Source organism: Sebastes umbrosus, chromosome 4 (assembly GCF_015220745.1).
Source record: "Sebastes umbrosus isolate fSebUmb1 chromosome 4, fSebUmb1.pri, whole genome shotgun sequence".
Taxonomy (NCBI): Eukaryota; Metazoa; Chordata; class Actinopteri; order Perciformes; family Sebastidae; genus Sebastes; species Sebastes umbrosus.
Genome location: NC_051272.1, coordinates 37,660,381 through 37,687,889, shown reverse-complemented (window position 1 = coordinate 37,687,889; position 27,509 = coordinate 37,660,381). Strand labels below are relative to the sequence as shown.

The 27,509-nt window shown below is 40.1% G+C and overlaps 2 protein-coding genes across 2 annotated transcripts in view; both read right to left on the bottom strand.

Moving 5' to 3' along the window:
• The window catches only part of LOC119486724, a 1,187,645-nt gene that overhangs the window by 499,749 nt on the left and 660,387 nt on the right, over positions 1–27,509 (bottom strand). The gene's annotated exons all lie outside the window — the stretch shown is intronic.
• LOC119487023 (spondin-1-like) overlaps positions 1–27,509 on the bottom strand; it is a 164,677-nt gene that overhangs the window by 24,542 nt on the left and 112,626 nt on the right. Inside the window, exons 7-10 of the mRNA XM_037767648.1 lie at positions 16,545–16,609; positions 12,004–12,205; positions 2,455–2,595; positions 337–412 (exon numbers count right to left, since the gene is read on the bottom strand). Coding sequence (XP_037623576.1) covers positions 337–412; positions 2,455–2,595; positions 12,004–12,205; positions 16,545–16,609 — 484 coding nt within the window. The remainder of the gene's footprint in view (positions 1–336; positions 413–2,454; positions 2,596–12,003; positions 12,206–16,544; positions 16,610–27,509) is intronic.

Here is a 27,509-nt window from a genome sequence, read left to right as displayed (position 1 = left end):
ATTCATATTTGATCAGCGCTGCCTAGTTTGAGTTTGCAAGTGACTGACAGCCGGAGTTGGACGGCAGACTCCAGATCAGCTCCGATTGGTTGTTTTTTTCTCCGGTCTGTGAAATCTTGCAGATGCTGGTAGGAGCACCGGAGGACACCGGAGGATACATGATTTTTCTCAGATTGCCAGTCTCATGCACTACTGCCAGGATATAGTGACCGTTTTATAAAAATAACTTTTTTTAATCGTATTTGCTCCATTTCTACCCACTGCTGCTTTAAAGATAACCCTTTGTCTTCTTTGGTAAAAAGTGTTTGAGTGTGTGTGTGTGTGCATTTACTTTACCTTCCTCCTTCTCCTCTTGTCCAATATCAGCAACGATGTCATCTATGGTGTCTGGGACCACATTACACTGCTCCCCCTGCACAACACAAGGAAAACTGGTGTCACACACTAACACACACACAAAATGTATCCAAAGCTTCTTACAAAATGAAACAATCTTTGAGCATGAAACTTTGACTATTATTACAATGTGATCGTATATAGATCATCAATTGGCTGTGTGTGTGTCAATGGTAGTCCATGTGTTTTGTGTGTTCTGTCAACATAGTTACAGTTAGGCTGAACAATTTGAGGAAATGATCCACTGTAATTGCAGTTTTTCTGGTGCCATGTCATTGTTCCATTATTCTGAAATCCCAATCGTCCGAAAAATGTCCCATTGGACTGAAGGCCAGTTGGTCGGACAGCCAGTTATCCCCTTGTTCCGAAGGCCCATTGCCCCGAAAATACAAACTCTCCAAGCACCACACAAAGCACATGGCTAATTATTATGCAGAATGACATCATTGGACCAATCGCAATATTGTTTTTCCTACCATGGCGAAGGCATTAGGTGACCTACCCTACTCTGCTTCTGGTTGGCTTGCCCTGATATTCTTACCCTAAACTTAAGCAACGTATTCTTATACAACGGTTCGTATGATATCTTCCTCCATTTATGTTGGTTTTCCTACGAATGTCCAGCAAGACGTGTTATTTTCCATTCGTTACATTCATACATTCTTTTAAAATAAACTTCCGTCTTCACAGGACACAACTTCCTTTGGTTTATGTAACAAAACTACCTACTAAGGCTTAGGAAAAGATCAAATTGGTTAGGATTCTGCAACAAAACTACTTAGTTAGGCTTAGGCAACAAAATTACTTAGATAGGTTTAGGAAAAGACAAGCCCAACCAAAGAAGGCAGTGAGTAATAAGAACAGAGTGGTGGGTCATGCCTTCACCGGTAGGAAAACAAAATCGTGTTGGTCGGATGATGTCATTCTGCATAATAATTAGCCATGTACTTCTGTTTGTTACACAAGAGTGTGTATTGTCGGAGCAATGGGCCTTCGGAATAATGGGTGTTTGTTATCGGGACAACATGCTATTGGACAAATGAACTTTCGGTCCAATGGGACATTTTTCGGACTATTGGGGTTTCAGAACAATCGGCAGTCCCTGTTGTTCTGACCAATATTACGATTGCAAATTAATTTGCTATTATTTTCTATGAGTAAACATCCAGGCCTGTATTTGTGGTCTACATAATTTAACAACAGCATCACAAAGTAATATTGTGTCAACATGAATACAATTAGATACCTCAATGCAGGTGCTTGTTGTTGAGGTCCTGCAAGATTTATTTTAATTACTTTAAACATTACGTACGTAACTTAAATTACATTGCAAACATTCTTATTTTAAGCTATACCATGATCTTTTAGGAGACAGGGTTGGTAAATGTCATATCCTTTTTATAGAAAAGCAACTATATTGCTTACATTTAGCAATATATTACATTAGTAGTATAATTGAAATTACCCAATAATAATAATCATGAGTTGACATGAGTTTCATGTAGCTTGGCATCTATATTAAATAGCTATTAGTTACAGCTAAGTATATTTTCTGGTAACAGTTTTCATGTAAATTATAATTAAAATTGAAGTACTTGAACATTGCAATTTCAATATAAAATTGTAATATAAAAGCCCAAATTTGCTCAAAGTTTTTTATTACAAGGGCGTTTGTCTTTTTACTAACAATATTGTGTTGGAGCTGTACTTCTTTTCATTGTCAGATATTCCCCCCCACATATTTAAGAATTTGAGTGAATATTCTATGACAGACTAATACAGGAATGATAAAGTTATCAAAGTGATGCTTCTGTGGTTTTTCAAAACTGTAAAAGGTTTAGAGTATGTGTAGCCCAGCTAGTTAGAATGCTGCCATCTGTCTCGTGACCATCGTCTTGCGGGTCTGAGTGGTCTCTCGAGAGTCTCCCTGTGGCAGCATGGTTACATGTTTGAAAGTTTGGGAAAAAGCTAGTACTGTACAGGGCCTTTTAGTCAAGAAACATTCTAAATACTGTACATGCATACCTACTGCAGCTACTTTTACATATTACATTGTACCTTTCTAGCGATGCGTTCCACCACCACCCTGGCTACAGGGGTAATTGCCCCTCCCTCGCGGTCATAGAACGGGCTCTGAGGGTGGTCCAAACTGGTCAAGGGTCGGATCTTCTCCTGAGGAAATGTAGGCTTGTTGGGTGACTGAAAGAAGCCAAAATAAGAGAGCAAGTGAGCAAATTTGACATTAGGTACAGTATTCAAAGGTTAAACTGCTATAATCAGTATTTTTATATTAATAAAGTAAAACGTGTTGCTTGTAGTGACAAACAAGCTAACAAGTGGCTAAATGAGACTACTAAACGTCATCACGTTGACTCGTCCTCCTTTACAGCCTCGTTGCGTATACTCGCACTCATGTGACCGTGGTGTAGTTCATTTATAGCCTAACGTTAGCTTTGTACTTCTGACGATTGCATTCACACTTCAAAAACCATAGAAGTGGTGTTTATGGCGAATGTCACACCCCTCAGTGAGAGAATTTACCTGTTTTTCTTCACGACATCAATCCTTTTCCTGTATTGACTACATTTTTGTCTCTACACAGCTGTATGATAAGATTTCAGATCTTGAATTACTTCCCATGTCTCTCTCAGATCACAGAGCGGTGACAGGTAGAATAACCATTCTCTCTATCCCAAAACGTGCAGCACGTTGGCGTTTTAACTCCACTCTACTGCAGAATGAAATCTTCCAAAATGAAATGAAAGAACATTTAGATGAATTTATTGCAATTAATAAACCATCAGTGAATGATCCTGGTATTCTGTGGGAGGCATTGAAGGGATGCATCAGGGATAAAACAATTGGGTTTGCTTCCAATCTAAACAAATCTAGACTGCAGCATATTCAGAAATTAGAAAAAGACATCTCTGAAGTAGAAAATATGATGACCTTGAATGTTACACCGGAGTTGGTACTTAAGAGGGAGCTACTCCGCAAAGACCTCAATCATTTACTTACACATAGAGCAGACTTCCTCATACATAGAACAAGACAAAATTATTATTTAAACGGTGCACAACCAAGTCACTTACTGGCACTAAAACTTAAAACCAGTGAAAGACTAGCAAATATAACTTCTATTAAATCCGCCACTGGTAAATTGTGTACAGACCCAATAGAAATCAATGATAACTTTAAGGCCTTCTACTCATCTCTATATACATCAGAGATAAATTACGACAGTCGATCCTGCGCTAGCTTTTTAAACCCACTGCAGCTTCCGCAGTTTTCTCAGGAGGATCGTGTTGTTCTTGATGCCCCTTTATCTTTACCTGAACTCCATAAAGCTCTCCTGTCAATGAACAAAGGCAAGTCACCAGGCTTAGACGGGTTACCTCCAGAATTCTATTTAGCCTTCTGGCCCCAAGTAGGACCTCCCTTACGGGATATGATTCTTTCTGCAATTTCTAAGGGTTCATTTTGCAAAAATAATAACATAGCCATTATCTCTTTACTTTTAAAAAAAGGCAAGGATCCACAGGATTGCTCAAATTATCGACCACTATCACTACTGAATACTGATATCAAGCTATATGCCAAAGCACTAGCCTCTCGATTGGAACCGCATATGAATTATCTCATTCATGAGGATCAGACAGGCTTTATCAAAAACCGCCTTGCCTCAGACAATCTACGCCGTCTTCTTCATATCATTGAGTTTTCTAATAACACTGACTGTTCAACAGCTATCCTTTCTCTCGATGCGGAGAAGGCTTTTGATTGCCTTGAGTGTCATTTTCTATGGTCAGTGCTACGCCGCATGGGCTTTGGTAATCATTTTATTACTATGATTCAAGTTCTTTACTCAAATCCCACTGCTATGGTATTGACGGGGAACATCTTTTCTAAACAATTCCTTGTATCTCGTAGCTCCCGCCAGGGCTGCCCTCTTTCTCCTTTGTTATTTGCCCTCTCTCTGGAACCTGTGGCCCAGGCTGTCCGACAATCAGTTAGCCATGAACCTATCAATATGCATAAAACCAAGCACTTTATTTCCCTATATGCCGATGATATATTACTATTTATTCAGGATGTCTCTCGGTCTCTTACCCATCTGCTAAATATATTCAATAATTTTAGCCAGATCTCGGTTAACTGGGCTAAATCTGCTTTACTCCCACTCAATGCTTCAGCAAGACAGCTGACCTCCATATCCAATATTCTGGTGGTTCAGAACATCAAATACTTAGGAGTGTCAATCTTCCCTTCAATTGCAAACATTATAAAAAACAACTACAACGTACTTGTGACAGAGATTGAAGCAGATTTACAAAGATGGAAAAACCTCCCATTATCATTCCATTCTCGCATCTCCACTATTAAAATGAATGTCCTCCCAAGAATCAACTTTCTCAGCTCAATGGTACTTTTACAACCACCTAAAGACCACTGGAAAAAAAATAATTCTTTAATGTTGAGGTTTATATGGGGGAATAAAAAGTCAAGACTGAAACTATTAACTCTCCAAAGGCCAAAAGATGAAGGGGGCCTCGGTGTACCTAACTTCCAGTGGTATCATTGGTCGTTCGTACTGCATCCAGTCTCCAAATGGTTAAATCTTGCTTCTCGGGTGTCTTGGAGGCCAATGGAAGAGAACATGGTGCACCCTCACAGGTTACAAGACCTGATATACTCCAACATTCCACTCAAACAATCAAAAGAGAAATTTGGCTCAATTATAACCGAAGTAATCTCTACCTGACGTCTTGCCGAAAAGCACTGTAAAATTTTGTCTAACTGGTATCTTCACTCTCCCATTTTTAATAATGTTGACCTCCATTTGGATAGCCAACCAATTTCGTTTTCTCAATGGAGCAGTAAAGGGGTGCACACTCTTGGTGACATCTATGGTCCTCAGGGCCTACAAGCATTCCAAGACATCCAGAAACATTTTAATTTACCTGGCTCATCATTCTTTTTCTATCTTCAACTCCGCACAGCGATGCGCACTTATGGTGTGCCTTGGAACATATCTCTTCCCATACATGCATTTCACACAGCTCTTACCAGCCCTAGTGGACTGGTCTCGAAAATATACTCTATCTTACATAAGGCCTCCTGTAAGCCACTAACTATTGACAGACTGTGGAAGACGGACCTCTCTCCAAATAACTCCAACCTAAATTGGAAACTAATCTGGCAGAACATCCAACTATCTTCCAGGAACCCCAACCATCAAGTTATACATTTCAATTTCATACACAGAACATATTTCACCCCCCACATATTGCATAAATTTAAAGCTTTACCATCACCAAACTGCACCTTATGCAATCAAAATGCATTAGGTACTTTTTTCCATATGGTTTGGGGGTGTCCAAGGGTTGCAGAGTTCTGGAAAAAGGTTGCAGAGATGCTATCAAACATATTGTCAAATACAATTCCTTAATCACCTGAAGTCCTGTTACTTAATGACAGCTCCAACCTGGAACTCTGTGTTAAGCAGAGACGTCTCTGGTTAGCTGGCCTTACAGCTGCAAAACGACTAATAGCTTGCAGATGGAAAGCTCCACATTCTGTCAATATACAAAGATGGCTTCTTGACTTCTTAGATATAGCAGGTATGGAACACTGGGCTGCAAACATGCATTTGGCAAAAAGAGAAAATATATCACATTGGAAACAAGCAATCACTACAATTAAATCCTTCATATAATTGTTCTCCGTGTCCCAAAGGTCTAGGGTGGGTGGGATGGGAGGGAACCAAAAGGGAGGGATTTGGGGGTGGGGGGAGGGGGGCGCAGAAGTTTTTATTTAAATGACTTTTTGTTGTTGTTTGTTGTTATTTTCCTTTTTCCTGTTTGTTTGTTTGTTTGTTTTTTTCATTTTCTTTTTTCTGTAGCTGCTTGCCAATTCTGTATTGATTAGTACATGGACATTTGTGATTATATATATATATATTTTACTCTATTGGTGATCTATCAATTTGTAACCCCACCCTATATAATTTTGTTTAAATACCAATAAAAAATTGATCACAAAAAAAAAGAAGTGGTGTTTATATGTGAAGATATTCTTGCTGAACAAAAATGTAAGTATTATAAACGTGTGTTTGCCACAGAGCTTATTTTCAGCAATAACCCCAAACCCAATGGAACAATCCCATTGGCTTTTTGTTGAGGGAACCAAGCGATGCTAACTTCCTGGTTGGCCTTCAAAAATGCATCATCCCTGGAGCACTCTATAAACCAACTTTATGCTACATGCCCAGCACCCAACAGCAGACAGATGAAGTTAGCGGAACATTTAGCTAAGAGAGATATTTCCCATTGGAGATCAAAACAAATCTAAAGTTATTGAGTAACTCAAACACGACTCCAGATGAATGCTAATGTTTCTCCATGTCTGTGTGTTTTCTAACACAGTCGTCATAGCAGCTTTATACTGTAAGGTGATAATATGTCAAAGCTGTGTTCCCAGCTGGTTGCGTTGCAGCTTCAAGTATCTTATATATAAAAGACTTGATGCCTCTGGAACACTTTGAGCCCCCAGTGACCCTCCTGGAAAGAGACTGTATATTAATCACCATAAGTAGATTTCTCTGAGTTTAGCAATGTGAATCTGAAGGTGAATTCATTCTGACAGCTCTAACAATCAGGGGAAAATGGACGTGTGTGAATAAGATGCTAGATAGATCAGGTCACAATTTGAAGGGGAACTATTCCCACCCTCCCACATTAGCATTGTGCAAATCATGGATTTGGTGTTGGAATGGTTGGTGTCCTAGAGGAAAACATCTGCTCTTGTACTGTGTACTGGGCATCAAATACGCCTGAGGGAAGGCAATCTGAGCCTTCCACTGAGCAACGGTAAGAGTAATCAAAGTTAAACAGCGCAAATTTAAGACGTGGGAATTCTTTCTGGGACAAGAATACTAATCCAAAAGCAGCATATAGTGTCTGCATGTCTGTGAAACAGGCTTTTAAAAAGACAACAACATGATTTCTCTTGAGGGAATGAACAGTGGAGTGGCAGTAATTTACGCATGCAAACTAGAAAACGTTATTACACCACAATAGCTGCATTGATTTTATACCCCAGTCTGACCAAAAAAGGTGAGGTAGGTAGGTGTCCCTACAGACAGAGACGCTTCTCCCATAAGCCATCTGGTTCTGTTTGATCTCACTATGCATCATTTATAACCATTTTAACATCCCTTTAATAAGAGCTCCATGGCGTTGTTTTCAGGTTTGTATGTGTGTCCATGTATTGTAAAAAAAAACCTCTACAGAGAGAAAAGATCAAATCAGGTGATGAATATGAATCATTCTCTTTGTTCTTACAGGTTAACTCAGTGTTGTTTCAAACCAACTTTGGATTTAACATATGCCTAAGCACTGAATAAGACAAAAGGAAGGTACATCCTCATCTATAGTGCTGTAACAACAATGTGGAGGATTTTTGAAGTTCACTAAAAGTTTCTTCTCTAAATTTTTGGTTCAAAGATCTTGCGTGGCATGAGACCAAACAGAAGACATCCATCCACTTGTTGGAGGCAATTGCAAACTACAAAATTGACTTGTAATGCCTGCAAACAAAAACAGAGAAACTTTCAACTTTTTGCTTTGTGAAAAATGTAACAAGCGGAGAGTCTGGAAGACGTGTACAACCACGTCTCTGTCTGTAGGTGGCAGTGATTTAATGTCTGCTGTGCAGTAGGATGCAGACATTATCTGATGGTAAAAAAAATACACATTGTGTTTTCAGGGGAACACTTCCCTGAATATTATCACCTTGGAGAATGTAGTTTAAAAGATTTTCCTGAACCAAGGGAAAGGTAATGTAACATAAAACATATGAAACAACAGCTCACAAATCGCCCATTTACCTCAATCTGGAGGGGGAACAAATACTGCTGCTGGTTTTGAATATGTTCAGTACCATGTTAACTGCCTTAATAATTGTCCCTATGATCACAACATCTTAGAACTTTGAATTCACACGTACTGGACAACATCAAATTAAAGTGAGTGCTAGTGTGGGTCAGATGGAGAAAGAGTATGGCAAGCCATTTTAACATTTAATAGCTAGACAGGATATTCATTAGAGATATCTGCAACATCATTTTGTCTAGTCAAAACTCTAATTCAAAATATCTGTAATTCTATTTTGACAAGGCAAAACTGTAATTTTAGTTATATGTAATTTGACTAATAAGATTCAAAATAGAATAAGAAGAAGAACAAGAACAAGAAGAAGAAGAAGAAGAAGAAGAAGAGGAAGAAGAAACCTTTATTCGTCATATACATACAGGTAAATACATGAAATTTGACCTCTGCATTTAACCCATCCTAAGTATTTTAGGAGCAGTGGGCTGCTGTAAACGCCCGGGAAGCAACTTAATTCTGACTAGTCATAATTCCAGTTCAAGATATCTTAAATTCCCCTCAATTCAAGATATCTCCATTTTCCTTTTTAGATATCTTAAATTAAATTTTGACTATTTAGAATGACGATGTAGATATCTCTAACTGGAACTATGACTAGTCAAAATGATGTTGTAGATATCTCAAACTAGAGTTAGGGACAGTAATAATGTAATTGTAGATATTTATTATTAAGTTATAGATATCTTCAAATTAATTTTGATTAGAGATATCTCATTTGGCGATATCTTTAACTTACATTCTGCCTAGTCAAAACGTAATTACAGATATCTTGAATTAGAGTTTAGAATTAGAGTTTAGACTAGGCGAAATGACTTTGCAGATATCTGTAATTAGGTCAGAAGCAATACATAAACATAATATGACACTAGGCTGGAACCGTATGGTTTTATAAAATGTGTCTGTAGACAATAAACCTACAACACGCTGTAAATTTCTAGCACAACTCTCTAGTGAACAAAGCTCTCGTTCGCAACAAATTCCTTGATGATGAGCTCCTTCTATTTCATGGTATTTTATATCTCACCCATAAGAGTCCCTGACCACCCGTCTCACAGCCGGCTGACCATAGACCAACAGTATGTGTCCAGCTCGGGGGACTAAAGGCTTGTTTTGATTCAAATGAGCTTGTAGCTTGTTGTCTACCTCAACTGGCTCACTAGAAAGAGCCGTCGTTATTGAGCCGGGTCCAAGTTTGAATATGCGAATAATTTTCCAACTTCCCCGAGCTATCCAAGTTAGCAAAAGCTTCTGCTAACACTGTTCAAATGCTTTGTTGGGCCAATATCCAATGGGAAGACTTGCATGAGCAACGTCATGCACAACAATTCTGACTAGTCATAATGACGTTTGAAATATCTGCAGCTATTATTTGGGATAGTCAAAACTGAATTTAGGATCTTTGACGAGTCGAGTGTCGTTTTCAGTGACGTCATTGCGTCTCTAACTGTCGTTTTGACTAGTCAGAATGATGTTATAGATATCTTGAATAAAAATTCTGACTAGTCACAATGTAATTACAACTAGTCAAAATGCTGTTGTTGATATCCCCAATGTTAATTCTGGATAGTCACGCTTAGCTATTAAATGTTAAAACGGCTTGCCATAAAGGAGACCAAGATAAAAGGTTAAAAATAGAAGAACAGACCCGTCCACATTTAAAAGGTAACAGAAGCCCAATTGAAAAAGGTCTGGTTTTATGTTAGAGAAGTTTTTGAAAGGTATTTTACCGCCTCCTTTAAGCTCCTTGCTTATTCATGAGGAATCTATAAATAAACTGTTGTAGTCTCCATACAGTGGGTGAATATGGATGAGCACCTTTCATTCCAAGGATGTAGAAAACTAAAGAAGTACTTTGTCACAGTAACAGACAGGCGGATGTTAAGTGTGCTGTGAAGGTTTGAAATAAATGTTGCTCACTGCCAACAGCTACCAACTGTCAGCTTTCACTATAACAACAGCTTCATCTCTAACAATTAGACTACATCAGCACACCTTAAGACACAGTAAACATACTGTTGGTTTCTAATACACAGTATGGTACAGTATTCAGTAATGTAACACATTGGCATTTTGGAGTTCTTTCACTCTTCTTTCACCACAAAAGTGTGGTCAACTCAACAGAACTAGATGTGGTTGGAGGTTTGTAGCTAGTTATAGCATCCGGTCAGCTAAATAGCACATTTGTATGCTGTACAAACATCTTACTCTAGCTAACATTAGTTTGCTAACATTAGTTAATAAGAGTTGATACATTATATACATTAATGTATCTAATTTATTATTTTGTTTTTAGGAAACATATTAACAACAGTCAGTAGATAGCTAACAAAAATGGAGGTTAATTGGGCTGACAATTGTCAAGCTAGTAATATAACAATACTTTTTTGGTTAACATTATTATCTTCTTCTTTTGGTGCACTGGCCCACCAGCGGCGCATGCAGATGTGGCGGCCAGTGGCTCCCACGAACTTCGCTACTTTTTTGTTTTAATGTATTGTCTTTTTATCTTTATCACTGTATGGCTTGTGCAAGAGATACACTCATCAACGTCAGAGAGGTTAGTGCAGGGAATGGATTAAGTGCAGCGGACCATGAGAGGATCACTGCCCACGGTATCTTCCGACCACCCAGCCAGACCAGCCGGAAAAAGACAAAGACAAGCAAGAGACAAATATTTTTTTGGGGCCATTTGAATTGCGCCATGAATCGCTCATATGATGTTTGTCAATTTAAAACATAATTTTGCAAGTCATGAAAGTCACAGTTTGTTGTTAAACTGTTGAAGTATCAGACTGTGAAAAAACTTAATTAGAAAGACGTAACTCCCAAAAGTCACGTAAGTAACGTCTCTCTCGCTGAAGCTACGATGCCTGTGTGTTTTGTACTGGGATGTACTCACACGATCGACTGACCTTGCTCGTTCTTTCTCTTCCTGGCTGATAAAAAGACAAGTGGTCACTGGATAAAACACATCTGGTAAGATAACGTTACATCTGTGCATGGAACATAGCTAAGTTAGCTAGCTGGCTAGCGTTGGTGACGTTTAATTGTGTGAGACAAGATTTAGTTCATACAAAACTAAATGATACTACGACAAACCTACTGCGACTTTCTCGACTTGCAAAATTGTGTTTTAAATTGACAAACATCATATGGGTGATTCATGAGGCAATTCAAACAGGATCAAAAAAATATTTGTCTCTCGCCGTTGACTACCGTACATCATTTTTAAGAAATAAGGTCCAACGAAGTCCACCAGAAAGGGGAGGGACTTTGTCGCTCTATAAGGGTTGTTTCAGGTTTAGCTAGGGGGAAACACATATTCACCAGTGGTTTTGTTGCTGCTGTTTGCATTCTTTATGAATTTAAAAGAAATCTCTACAGGAAAGCACTACTGTTTTGTTTTTGTTTTTCTTGTGTAGCATAAAAGGACTATAACTACATTTCATGGTGTAACCCTGTGTTGTACAATGACAATAAATGAACCTTGAACCTTGACACCCCTCTTTCATCGTCATTACAGTCAATCCTCCAATGGTCCTCCACAATGACAACAGATATAGTAGGTCATGACACAACTGCAAGCCTCTACTGGATGGTACACCTCTCAGGTTTCTCACATACCTTTGAGCTAACCAGTGAAATTAGGATAGATTACCTCATATGTGACACCATTGTCAGTGCCTGCATCCCAGGGAATGAGCTCCGTCTCCAGCCTCTGGACCCAGCCACACTCCTTGGTACAGAGATCCTCTCCTGACAGCCCAACATTCCAGTCTGGGCTGGGCCCGAGCATGGTGAGGAAGGACATCAAGTGACGGGTCCGGTCCACAGAAAACTCTGCTGATGGAGCAGCTCGCCTGGTGACAGAGATGGGTAGAGAAATATATATACTGTATATATTAATAAACAAAGGGCATATCCAGGTTGGGAGAGAGCCATTGCCCCAAGCGAGGGAGTTTAAGTATCTCGGGGTCTTGTTCACGAGTGAGGGTAAAAATGGAACGGGAGATGGACAGGTGGTTCGGTGCGGCGTCTGCACAGCGGGTGCTGTGCCGGACCGTTGTGGTGAAGAGGGAGCTGAACAGGAAGGCAAAGTTCTTGATTTACCAGTCCATCTATGTCCTAACCCTCACCTATGGTCATGAGCATCGGGTAGTGACCGAAAGAATGTGATCGCGTGTACAAGTGGCCAAAATGAGTTTCCTTCGTAGGGTGGCTGGGCTCAGCCTTAGAGAGAGGGTGACGAGCTCAGACATCTGGAGGGAGCTCGGAGTAGAGACGCTGCTCCTTCGCCTCTAAAGGGGCCAGCTGAGGTGGTTCGGGCATCTGATCAGGATGCCTCCTGGACGCCTCCCTTTAGAGGTCTTCTGGGCACGTCCAACTGGTAAGAGGCCCCGGGGTAGACCCAGAACACGCTGGAGAGATTATATACAGTATCTGGTCTGGCCTGGGAACACCTCGGGGTTCCCCAGGAAGAGCTGGAAAACGTTGCTGGGGGAGAGGGCTGCTGGAATTCCCTGCTAAGCCTGCTGCCCCAATGACCCGGCCCCATAAGCGGAAGCAATGGATGGATGGATGGATGGATGGATATCCTTATAATTAAATTCCATTTCAAATATTATTTTAATGAGACAGCCCTCAGTATGTTTTGAACATAATCATCTCAGGAAAAACATCTGCTAAGACAATTTTTATGTTAATTATTTGCAGAATGACCAGCTCTGATGTCAAAACCTCTGACTCCAGTCACACTCTGCTAATTGCTGGATAATTGAAACTCCGAAATATCCAATTAGTGGAAGAAAATAGCTCATAATGACATATTCTCTCTGAATGTCTAAAATCTACTAAAAATATTCAAAGATAATAATAGGGTAATTTGAAGTTTCTCCATGAAAAGCAGTCCTTGGTATCTTAATTATCACATCTTAACCAAGACATGAGTGCAAACACAACTATTTTAGAACAACTTGACAACTCTGCATGCAAAATTGAACAAAATTACCTCGTATTTCATGCGTGTGACTGTGTGTGTGCGTGCATGTGCGTGAATGTTCTCATTAGTAAAAATAATAGTGGCACAATATATCGCAAATGACAGACAACGCTAGGAGGGGGGTAATTAAACAGATGTTTGGTGCAAGATACAGCACATTAGTGTGTGTGCGTGTGTGTGTGTGTGTGTGTGTGTGTGTCCATGCTCATGCAGTGCTGAGGGCTAGAATTGGGATAGGTTTCTAATTGCTCTTGAACTAATTCCAAAGAGTGCATAGGATGCCAGAGTGCGTGACTATTCAGACAAGTCGGCCTGGCTTTTAAGAGCTGCATAAAGGAAGGAATCATAAAACAATTAGGGATATGTTTTTTTTACATTACAATACAATAGTATCTGGATCTCAACTATATTTAATAGTTCATAGAGTGTGTCAGAACTGGAAAGTTTGTCCAACTTTTAAGTATTTATCCTGCTAATTAAGAATTTGATACTGCTCATAATGACAATGAGGTCTTTGTGATTCATGGAAAGGTCCTTTTATTAAACATTTCTGTAACAAAGAAACACAATATGTGTCTCATATTGTTTCCGTTGATCATGCAGCATGTCCTAGATTATGTAGATGTCGTATTTGTAATATAACGTAATATATGGATCACTGAGCAAGAATTCTGTATATCTTTGTTTACTTCAAACCAAACAGATTATGTTATGCTTTAGAACACAAGAATAATCTTGGCTTGAAGGAAAGCTCGGGCAGCTTCTCAACAGAATTCAAATAACATATTGTTTCGTGGGCTTCCAAAATATCAACTTTTCATGAACAGAGAAAAGTCAGCATTGTTTTTAGCTTGGCCACCAGACCAAAACATTTTATAAACCCAACGTTATACAATTTTCTCATCCTACAGAGAAGCATGTAATCCTTCAACTGGAGTTAAAACAGCAGAAACATACAGTATAATGGACTTTGTAATGCACAATCCTGCTGAAAACACGATGAATAAATGATCAAGGCATCCATCAAGAGCTACAGCGTGGATGAAAGGTTCATGATCAACTTGATGTAAAATGTAAAAACCTCCATTGATCAGAGAGAAAGGATTTAAGGTCAAACTGAAATTCAAACTCTCTTTACGTTTTGTGTAAGTAAATACAACAATGATACTGCAGCAGCAACATATTGTTGTGCATATTAGTGGAAACAGTGTCTATGCTTGATGGTCGCATTGACTGTAACGGAACATCAATACAGGACATATTTTAGCATTTTTCAAAAACGCTCACATTACGTTACCATTAGGGCTGTCAATCGATTAACATATTTAATCACGATTAATCGCATTATGGTCCATAGTTAATCGGGATTAATCGCAAATTAATCACACATTTTGTATCTGTTCAACATGTATCTTAAAGGAACTGTTTGTAAGAATCAGAAATTGGTTGTAACAGCGATACCTGTGGCCGTTAAGACAACGAAAGTCAGCGTCCTGTTGCTCGCGCTCGCCCGTGTGCACGCGCAACCTGAATTTGAGCGAGCATCCGTCAAAACAGTGAGGCGACACACGTCAGCTAAAAGCACAATATCACTCTATATTTCAGCTGCTTGGCAGTAATGTTAGCTGACCAGACGAAGGTCTCTCCATGAATCAATGCTGATCCTAGTGTTGGCTTTTCCTGCCTCAGCCTCCCGACCGCGGCCGGAGGGAACGGGGGAGACACCGGAGTTTTGGTCGGAGACGATAACGTTTCTCTCTGCGGAGCCCCGTCACTTCACAAGACACGGGAAACCTCTGTTGGTCTGGAGGAGCTGCAGCAGTTATTTCTGCACAAACATCCACTGTACATTCACTAGATATTCTCAGAGCTAAACTTACTCTCCTGCAGTGTGGAGTGTGCGCGCATGAACGTGAGAGTGGAGTGAAAGCGTGAGAACGAGCACGGTGTGTGAGTGAAGGCAAGCAGGCAGAGGAGCAGAGTACAGCAGAGACTCTGGTCCTGGAGACCAAAGCTACGGTCTCCTCCGTGTCCTCCGACCGCGGCCAACACTGTTTAACAGACAGGCTTCACTAGATACAACCAAGAGGTTTTGGTGCTTCACTGTAGTTTGTGTTGGAGTCTGAGTCTGAACAGCATAGCCACACGCGAGCGCGCATGAGACACCGACCCGCAATGATTTATATGTGTAAGAAGTTACAAACAGTCCCTTTAAAAGGAAATTTGTCAAGTATTTAATCCTCTTATCAACATGGGAGTGGACAAATATGCTGCTTTATGTAAATGTATGTATATATTTAATATTGTAAATCAATGAACAACACAACACAATGACAGACATTGTCCAGAAACCCTCACAGGTACTGCATTTAGCAATATGTTCCAATCATAACATGGCAAACTGCAGCCCAACAGGCAACAACAGCTGTCAGAGTGTCAGTGTGCTGACTTGACTATGACTTGCCCCAAACTGCATGTGATTATCATAAAGTGGGCATGTCTGTAAAGGGGAGACTCGTGGGTACCCATAGAACCAATTTACATTCACATATCTGGAGGTCAGAGGTCAAGGGACCACTTTGAAAATGGTTTTTCATCGCCAAAATATAGCAAACGTTTGGAGCGTTATTTAACCTCCTTTGCAACAAGCTAGTATGACATGGTTGGTATCGATGGATTTCTTAGGTTTTGTAGTTTCGTATGATCCTATCTTCACTCTAGCTCTAAAACTGAGCTCTCTACAACCTAAAAATCGCAAGTTGTGTTAATGCATTAAAGAAATTAAGTACAATAATTTAATTAATTAATAAGCATATCATGTATTTAATTCAATTAAAAAAATGTAATCAATTGACAGCCCTAGATATAACAAACTATTTTAGTGCCTGTCCACAAACACATTGCACCAATCAAATTACAGCACTGACACTTTCAGTTGGACTGCTGAAAAGTAAATCAAACTTAAAATTCTTCTTCTTGGTTATCACAAGTGTGACAAAATACATCAAGCACTAAGGTCGGACATAGAGTACTAATTTCTCAGCAAAAATGGATGTTAGTTTCTGTTCAAGGTCGGCTTTGCTATTTCACAATTTCCTTATTATTATCATTATCTTTATTTAATTTAATTTTAATTCTCAATGACATCTCTCTCAAAAGTACCTTTTCCCTTAGTGAAACTGACACTGAGTGATACTTACAGGTTGAGCGGCTGCCAGGCCGGCCACTGAGCCTTAGTCTTAATGACAGTCAGCACTTCATCTCCCTGCGAAGAGAAAGAGAGAAAAAGAGAGAGAGATACATGAAGCAATTTGTCACTAAATGGATGACTATAAAGGGAGAAAAAAGAGACATTGACAGTGAAAAAGCCAAAATTGACAAATTGACGTGACTGAGGGTGAGTACTCTCATCCAAAGACAGCGTTCCACTTTTGAACGGCTTAAGAGCCTCTTATCAGTCTCTTATCAGGACAAAATGGCTCTGTGCTGTATGATAATAGTCATTCTAGTGCGGAACTGCACTCTGCACAGCACTCGCCACGCTCTATAGTCTCTCTGTAGCCTTACGGCCACAGTATAGACGGCACAACACATTATCCATCATAATACATCATAATACATCGGACGTAATTATTCAGCCAAAAGCGGGAAGACAAATGATGGACTTAATGTGGCGCTGCAGTTGATTAGAATTCAATTGGAGAGTCAATATGTGCCCTTTCTGGTTTAATAAGAGCTTTTATTGTGTTTTCTCCACTTTTCCATTTTTCTTTCTAACACGCACACACAAACACAAACACACACACACAAACACACACAGCAGCTTCAGGTTGGGATATGCTCCCCCAAAAAATCCTTTTTTTTCTGGTTGACTGAAAGTTCCACAGTCGTCTTGAAAGCCTCCCCTCTTCCCCGGGGCGGTGTGGAGAAAACAAGTGTGTGTGTGTGTGTGTGTGTGTGTGTGTGTGTGTGTGTGTGTGTGTAAGTATGTGTGTGTGGATGAAAACAAGTTTACAAGTCAGTGCCCATCCTTCTCTTCACAGCAGCCCGGGGCTCTGCGGCCTCTCTGGCCTCACTCCATCCTCTCACAAACACAAACGCATATGCACACAAACACAGATGGACACACATGGACAAGTATATGAATATACAGCCAGAAACATACAAGCTGGCATGGAGTCAAGAAATACAGACAAATACAGTATATAGCAGAACCAATGAAGAATGGGTGAATATGCAGACAGGTAGGGAGGCAGGCAGGAAGGAACAATCCTTTAAAGGGACTGTTTGTAACTTTTAACACGTATAAATCATTCTTTTATTGCAAATAACCTTACCTAAAAAAATAAGACCTTCCGTGACTTTTTGTGTTTCCTCTATTAGCCAGTAGACTGCTTTTTATATGAAGGACCCGGGTCGGTGTCCCAGCGGATGTGACGTCATGCGCGCTCACGTGCGTCTACTCTCTTCAGCTCAGCTACAGGAATAGCTCAAGCCCCCAGGAAGTGCGCCGGTCGTTGATCCCGACTTACATAGTGGCCAAACGGCGGTACTGCAACTTCCGTGTCTGTCACATGATGCCATTGGGCCCAAAAATACTTTTTCCCGTAGACTTACATTGGGAAAGAGACGTCTGTAACTCAGCAGATAATTTTTTTTGAGGTGAATCAACTCCCCAGTATGAACACTCTAATAGCCCTTATTGAAAAAATATGTTTTTAAAGTTGTAAAACGCACTAATAGCCAAATCCAGAGTTATTTCCCTTCCTCCGTTCATGTGAGTGAGGCCCAGACTGAGGCTGGAGCGCAAGCCGTGACGACGGCGTGACGTTAGGACCCCTCGACCAAGTCATGTGGCCGAGGGGATGCTACTCTGCCAAGATCTGGGTACTTTTCCAGACGGAAGTCGAGCCATTTAGGCTTCATGAGCCATTGAGCAACTCTCATAGGAATGAATGGGGCCCCGCCTCCAACACTGTATCCAGTTCTTTTAATACATCCATGGGATAGCTAACGATAGCTAAGGGTTGGTTAGAAATGGAGTCCGCTAACGCAAACAAATGACCAGCCTCAACCACAAATCAGACTCCAACACAAACTCCACGCAAGCACAAGTTATAACTAGTGAAGCCCGTCTTGCAAAACAGAAATGTGAACTACGTCGGAAGGAAAACTAAGAACGTCGGCCGGGCCTTCAATTCATGGAGGGGACCTTCGTTTAGGTTTGGGTATCAAAACGGACCCCGAACTGGCAAATTTCCTATTGGACAGGTAAACTAACGTTACTGCCAGGCATGTGAAATATATAGTGATATTGTGGTTTTAGCTGTCAATCACGTTCAGTCTCGAGTGTGTCACCTCACTGTTTTGACCGATGCGTCTACGTAGTTCGAGCACAAGCGCGAGCAACAGGACGCTGACTGTCGTTGCAATTTCTGATTCTTCCATTGAGTCCCTTTAAGTTGGATTTTCTGGTCAGAGGTTATTTTCTTAAACCTCAGTTCATGATGTGATGTCACGTGAACGTGGCCACACAATCAACAATGAAAAGAAACATATTTAGATTGTATGCTGGAGTGCAAGCTAACACCATAATGCAATGTTAAACCAGTACTAGTAGTTTGTGAGGAGCTTTGTCCCAATTCCATGCTTGACAGGAAATGATGCAACACGTTAACACAAATTCGTTTTAAAGCCCCTAATTTCTTTAATGCATTAGCGCAACTTGTGGTTTTTAGGTTGCAGCGTGCTCAGTTTTAAAGTCGAGTGTCTGAAGTAGGAATGTCACGAGTACCGATACTTCGGTACCAAGTCGATGTGAAAATTCTAACAAAAGTGACAATACTCTTTTTCGTTAGATGTACGATGCCTGCAGGGTCCGACATTAACAACACCTGCCAAAAACTACGGCTTGCAATCTGAGGATATATATAAACACAAGTACACATTACATGGGATTTATTTTTATTTTATTTTTAACCGTGATATTGAATTTGGTATGGAGAATCGTGGAAATTCACTGGTATTGGTATCAACTACTAGATTTCTTGTATCGTGACATCCCTAGTCTGAAGTACAGGACACTATGACGCCATAGGTTACCCCCTAGCGTCAGTTTAGGATGTATCAGGGACGTCATGTCAGTTTCCGCTCTATACATGCATACAGAATTTTTTCAAAATAAACTTCCAATGTAGGTTTACTTAGTTTTTAGGTTTACTTACGCATCAAAACCACTTGGTTAGGTTTAGGCAACATAAGTACAGTACTTAGTTAGGCTTAGGAAAAGATTGTGGTTTGTGTTAAAATTAAGGCTGCGAATCAATTACAATATTTAATCACGATTAATCGCATGATTGTTCATAATTAATCACGAATAATCACAAATTAATTGCAAATTTTTTATCTCTTCACAATGTACCTGAAAGGGAGATTTTATAAGTATTTAATACTCTTATCAACATGGGAGTGGACAAATATGCTGCTTTATGCAAATGTATATAGATATATATATATATTTATTACGTTAGACACGCAGCTGAAACGCAGTTGGTGTGAACGCCCGACGCGTGAATCACGCAGCCCCCATGCCACGCAGCCGCCACACGCTCCTGATGTTGCTGGTGTGTCCGGGCTTAATACGGATTTACATTGGAGTTAGGTGAAAGCATCTCATATAGACGCTGAAGGCTGCCTCGGAGCGTCGGTATCCGGCACCGAGGGGCACTGACCAAGCTTCGGTATTTGACGAATTGGGAGTGACAACGGGTTGCCACAACATACTCGAATCACAATTAGACACTTTACCACATTCATGTTTTTTCTACCTCGCTCAAATACAAGGAGACCAGTAATAACACGTTTACCAGTTTCTAGATAAACATGTTGGAGGTCATTTTCTCCATCACTCCCTCCACCATCTGCCATCACCAGAAACGCTCCACGCTTCGGTTCAATTTGAGGCTACACAAAGAGCATCCCGTTCCCTGTGTAACAGTCCTGCACATTTTATGGCAGCCCTCAAGTAATACCAAATGCTTCACGGAGGCCAGTAGGAGATGCAAATCTTCCTGTAATGGTCTCGTTTGTTCGTGGTAATTATCGTAATGGCGCAAAATGACTGTGATTTACCAATGTTTAAATGCACATTAGATTTCATGAATGATTTCAAAGAGAGGAGAACGAGTGGAACAGAAGGAGAGGGAGGTGGAGTTAGAGAAAGACAGAAAAGAGGAGGATATAATTATGGAGGAGAAGAAGAGAAGGAAAAGAAAAGAAAAGCATGAGTACATAAAGGAGGAGGAGAGGGTGGGAAGACGAAAGTGATATAGCTGAAACAAATGAGTATAGCAAGAAAAAAAAAAAGAGCAGGATGAGGAAGACAGCAATAAGTTAAAATGAAGACTTTGGGGCAGGAACAAGGGAGACACAACGGAGGGAGGAAATGACAAGAATGCACTTAAAGGTCCCATATTATAAAAGAGTGAGATTTTCATGTTTTTTTTATTATACAGCAGGCTTAAGTCCTATATAAATACTGTGAAAGTATTGAAATGCTCGATCCACAGGGAAATACACCCAGCCCGTATTCAGAAACTATGCATTTGAAACAAGCTGTCAGGATTTCTGTCCATTTGTGATGTCACAAATATACAATATTTAGACCCTTTACACAGATTTAAACGTAAACATTCTAAATGTGTCCTAGTTTATTCATGGTTGCAGTGTGTGTGAATGACATCAGCTGACAGGAAGTATACATGGACCCAAGCTGTTGCCTAGCTACGAGTATACACAACGAGGCTGTAAAGGAGGACGAGTCGGCGTGATGATGTTTTGAAATCTCATTTAGCCACTTGTTAGCAACCGCCTTTTTTAAGACAAATAAAGGTTTCAAAATTCACATGGGATATTTACTGAACGTTGAAATGTCTTAAGCTTGTGTTAACTCCAGACCTTATTTTAGGCATCTAACTAAAAACCCATTGACTTCGAGACAAGGGAACCGGAAGTGCTAAAATTAGGGGTGGAGCGTTCACAAAATCCACGGTTGGGATCATATCACGGTGTCGGGGTCACGGTTTTCGGTTCGGTTCGGTTCATTTATGTTACAGCGAGGAGGTCGTGTTCTGATATTAACATCCTTTTCATTTATTTGGCAAAAATAAGTTAACAAATGTTTGCCTTAACAAAAGTATGGCTTCCATAAGGAACATCAACTCTTCTTCATTGTCAAATCTTAACTGAAAGAATAGGTCTTCTACCTTAGTTAGTGCAAACAAGAAATGCAGCTTTGTTATTTTCATATAAATATGATGTAATTATAGACTAAGGCCATCAAAATAAATTGAAGCATAAGCTCAACCAGAAAGAACTATACTAAAAAACAACAACAACAGTATAACATGTCTCAATTCCCTGATTATCGGCTCTTAATTGAAAGATTAGTTTTTCCACTCATAAAGTGCAGTATTTGGAGGAATACGGTTGGATTTCTGTGCCACTGTGTTATTTAAACATAATTAATTAATAAATATAAAACACATTACAGGGAGTCAGCCAGTCACAGTTCAGTAACTTCCAGTAGACCTGGATGTCCATCCGTCTGTAGTAAGAGCTACGTAGGCTGTGTTGGACAATTCTTTCACAATTCCTAGTTGTGTCTGTTCGGGAATTACTGTGCTGCTTAAGTGTATAGCGCGGCTCAAGTAACATTACGTTAATCATCTGCTGAAATCCAGCGTTCTCCACGACTGCATAAGGCTGCATATCTTTCACTATAAACCTCCCCGATGCTGTAGTTGTGTTTGTTGCCCTGTCTGAGTCTGCATGTAGAGGCTGTTTAAATGCTGCGGGGAGAAGGAGCTGCTCTTTCCTACCCGACTCTCTCCTCCTTGTTCTATCGACGGACACACCGGAGTGATGTCTTCATAAATTGTTCATCATATTGGAAGTATTGCTGCTAGCATAAACCACACGTGTTGCACAGTGCTCATACACAGTCGCCGTTTTATCCACCACTTTCTTTCCGTTATTTTCATGGTAACACTAAATCCGTAATGCTCCCATACAGCAGAGCCAAACAATGCTGGTGGATCCTCTAACTGGACTTTATCGTGTCCACTTGCCATTTCCTAAACTGACTGACAGCTACACTCGCCACTTCATCCGTGCCAACTGAGAAGTTTTTTCCCCTCGATAACTTTATTTGTTTGTTTTTTTCTGTGCATGCTGTGACAATAAACGGGAGCCAAACTCTCGATAAAAAAAAGCGTCATAAGCCTCATAACTTATTACAAATGAACTGAACAATTCTTACAGGACCCGAACTGTCTGACCGAACCGGACGGGTCGGATTTTTTACCTGAACTGTTCCATCCTTAGCTTAAATGCTAAGTCACTTCTGGGTTCTAGGACTCGTTCCTGCACCACTCTATGACAGGAGCCATTAGTTGCAGCCCCAGTCCTTATTCTACCCAATAGACTGTAGGGCTGTCCTCGACCAAAGCAAGTCTTAGTCGACTAACACTCATACGATTTTGTTGCCTAATCAGTTCATTGATTTAATCGACAGATCGGTAATACCAATACATTCTCACCCCCAACTTGTGAAACACCGCCGTTTGGTCAGTAAAGAAATCTCAGTCGTCTAAGAGCAAAACGACTGATTAGTCGACTAATCAACTAGGAGAGGGCAGCCCTAATAGATTAACAATAAATTGGGCACTTAAATAAACTTAAATACGTTACATTTGAAGTCAACAGTGAGCCACACATGCACATTTATTTCTCCCTGAATGTGTTTGAGCTCCTGTTACAGTGACTGGCCTCCAGACTCTCTCTTACTTGAGTGACTCTCTATCAGAGATCTGCTGTTGTTCCTGTTCTGTCAAACACTACAACAGCAGGAGGTGACAGTAGTGAAAATGAAGGGGAAAGAGATGCAGCCACGGGCACATCTTACAAAGCAATGACAAAGATTAGTGAGTGACACTGCTGGTCAACACACAGGTACATGGCGCTGATGTGAAGTAAACAAGTGTAAAAGACAGACAGAGGGATAGAGAATGATGCAGAGAAGATGGACAAACATAAAGCAGATGAGGAAACCGACCCGAGCAGAAGCTAGCTTTTAATCCACATGTTTCTGCAATTAATAATCTATCAAATTAAAGATGAATGGAAAAGGAAGAGGTTGATAAAACACATATCATCATTATACAAGAAAAGCATTTTACAGCTAATTCAACTGTCAATTAAGAAATTATGAGATAAGCAGTGATTTGAATGCTTTTGTTAAATAAATAATGAAGTAGAGCAGCATGACTGGCCCAATGGTCTGACTCCGCATGACTCCAACAATCTGGATAGATATTCTGACTGTACAGCTGCTCAATGCTCCACTTTGTTCAAAACCTTCTCACTTCCAACTCGGCAAAAAATGTAGAAGTAGCCTTACGCCTCATCCACACTGGAAACGTCAGGAGCGCGCGGCAGCTGCTTCCCGTGGCGGCTGCAAAATTCACGCGTTGGGTGTTCACACCAGCTGCATTTTAGCTGCGTGTCTGCTGCAGTCAGCTCTTTCTTTCTACATAGAGTTTTCCTTTCACAATGGCCATTTCATTTCATTATAAATATCATTTATATTTATTTTAGACAGAGAAAGGTTAAGAAACGTATGGTAATTTGTAAATAATAGTAATAATCCACCATTAAAACCCCATACTATATTCATTCATGGAGCTCTCCAAGTCACTACATGTTCTACAACACTGTCCGGCACATATTTCAGAATAAAAGCCTTGTTTTAAAAAATGAAGGAAATTCTGTCCACAGGAAAAAAAAACACTTGAGGGCATTTATTTTGAAATGAAAGCAGGAAGTGTTGATTTGAACCCCGAACTTTGTTAATTCATGGAGATTTCCAAGTTACTGCATGTTCCACATCACTGTCCTGCACATATAAAATACAACAGGTAAAGCAGCCGCCACGCGCTCCTGACGTTCCCTGTGTGTCCCGGGCTTAACACAAACTATGACGCTCTAGGTACCCCTCCCATGGCAGTTTTGGACTCAGTGACGGCGTTTCAAGTGTCCGCTTGTTAAATGAGTAGTGTCTTTTCAAAATAAACTTCTTTGTTCATTGGAAATGTACACTTTCTGCTCGTTACATGCATACACTCTTTTCAAAATAAACTTCTAATGTATGCCACAAAACTATTTGGTTAGGGTTAAGAAAAGATCGTGGTTTGGGTTAGAAGAAGAATGTGTGTGACATAAAATATCTACGCTTGTTACATATCTGGCGTTAGTACGTAACAAAACCACGGCAAAATAAGTCAATGCTGACTTCACACGGGACACGGAAAGTGGTCTCCTGGGTGAAAGGCCTGTGTTTGTTTGACCCATACATCCAGTCCTCCCATCCACCCTACTCACTTTTTAAAATGTCTAACATTAACGCAGATGGGCTTACATTGGAGTAAATTAAAGCCTGGTGTGTCCCATACAGACATTAAAGTGTGCCTCGGTGCATCAGTATCAGACACCGAGGGGCTCGTACATAATGTTACGTAACAAGCGTACCAACGTTACGTAACAAGAGTAAAGTCAATGTTTACTTTTGGTTTCTGTGATGGTCACAGCCACACAGGGTAATATCATTCCGGTTCACACTCTCTCATCTCATTAGTTTACTACCTACACAGGTTCATTTAATTTGCAGCCAACTATACCTTTACAATTAACATCACATATTTGTTTATTTGTGTTTAACCTTATATAGTTTAGATTCACACATTAACACTGTGAGGTTACACATATTATTATTTGTTATATTAATCATTTGTTTCTTTGTTTGAGTTGGCTGTTGGGGGAGCTGACTTCCTGGTGGAGATAGGGGCGTGGCTGAGGACTCAAACCAAGTGCTGCCATGAGGACTCAAACTGGGCCAAACCAAGTGCTGCAATGTTATGGGGGGGATTTGGTTGTAGTTAGTTCTGCTTGGTATTTAATTATATTTTGTGTCCATCTTGTTTACCCCTTTGTGTTCTATTTTGGTTTGGCTAAGCCCTATATATATATATCTGCCCTCATGTTTCATTGTTTAGGTTAGTTTTTGTTCAGTTAACATCTTGTTTAATAGTGGGAATAAGTATTGTTATATTACTTTAACCTCTTTTTTGTTAGACCTAGGTATTCAGTTATTGGTTAATAATGTTTTGTTATTTTTTGGCTGAATAAAAAGCCCAAATTATTTCAACAACTCCTGTTTCCTCGTTGCTTCACTGCTTGGTCCCTTACAGTTTCACACGGGACACCAACAGTGGTCTCCTGGATGAAAGTCCTGTGCTCGTTTGATCCATCCACCACCACTCCCAGACGCCCTTTTCGGACTTTCTTGCTCTTTATACTCTATTATACCATGTAACTTTTGATAACGCCATATACTATGTCACTTGCTCTGCGCACCGCTTGTTGTAATATGTCTTGTCCTGCCCGAATGCAAAAAAATCCACAATCAACGTATCCGTGGTTTGCAAACACGTACAATACCAACAATGTTTTCCTGGCGACTGGGCTGGTTATGCCAGACTTGCCATTCATTGGCAGTAATCAAACATGTTTTTAATGCTAATTTATATTTTAAATGGTAATACTAACCTTCGGGAATTTTACCATGGTCTATCTTGAAACCGGTAACCGTTACATCCATGACAGTAGTGAGAGTCAACCAGAACACTGAAGTTGCAGGCCGGAAAACCAAAACAATGAGCTGAAACTGGGAATGCAGTTCTGTAGATCTGAGGGCTAATAATTCTCTGTGGGTTCATCACTACGGTTAACCCCTTTCATTACACAAGATTTGATCTGTTGTTCTTATAGAAAATATGGATTTTAGCAGCTTTAAACTGCTATTTCTGAGGTCTAAAACAAGCATTAACGCTCAACATAAAACACTGTTGCTTCCATGTTTAAGCTATCCAGGACTGGAGGCCTTTTTAGCATTAGCCATGCATTGTACTGTACTTCTAAAATGTATTTATTTCTATCTTCAGATAGAGGCATGCATTTTCACAACACTTTCCAGCAACACAGAACATGTTTTTAATTGATTATTGTGATTTATGATGAAATGTGATTGTAAATGATTCATTTGCATGATGGAAGCGTTCCCATTTTGCTTTTTGTGTGATATTTCCCATATTTAGAGTACATTTTGTCTTGGCAGCTGGATAGAAAAATACTTGTGTGAACAGGACAGAGGCAGAAAACAAAGACAGGCTGAACCATTCCTTTCCAAATCCCCTCAATGGTCTCAGTTCTACCCACTTATCACTCGCTCACTTTGGAATGAGGTTTTGCCTGGAGGGACTCTACACATGGCAGTGTGAGGCTCTGTATTGTCCTTCCAGACTCGCTCTAATAAAGGAAAATGAGCCTGGGGACTTGGGGAAAAGGTGTCTAATAAAAAAATCAACACTGCACTAATGCAATTACAATTGCATTGGGGCTGCGGAACAGATGGATGACTGGGCCACTATGTTGTAACTCAGTCGGATAAAATTCACAACTTAGGTCAAAATGCGGGAACACACACAGACACACACACACACACACACACACGCACGCACACACACACACACACACACACACACACACACACACACACACACACATATACATATATATATATGCACTCACACATGTAAGTGCTCACTTACACTCATGCCACACTGAGAACACACGTGGTTTCAGCTAAAGGTGACTACATGATGATGAAACAACCTGTCCTTGTGGAAATACATTGTAATTCCCCTCGTCTAGCGAAGATGTCTTCGATCATTTGTGAAATATGATTTCACAAAGACACACACAACAACAACAACAATTTTGTCTCAGCAGGTTATTTATCAACCACCTGTGACATAGATATGAAGCCAAGAGCCATGCTGTATCATCTGTCCAATTACATTGTCATTTACTTGTCCCTCAAGCTAGCTGCTGTAATTGTACAAAATAACAACCTGTGTTCCTCTATACCAAAGGAATAAATAGTTTAGAAATAAACAAAGCCCATATCTTCTTTCCCCTGAGGGCTTGCTAGTTGCAAATCACAATTCAATATTTAATGATGTAACATTTAATTATGTTTTTGTTTAATC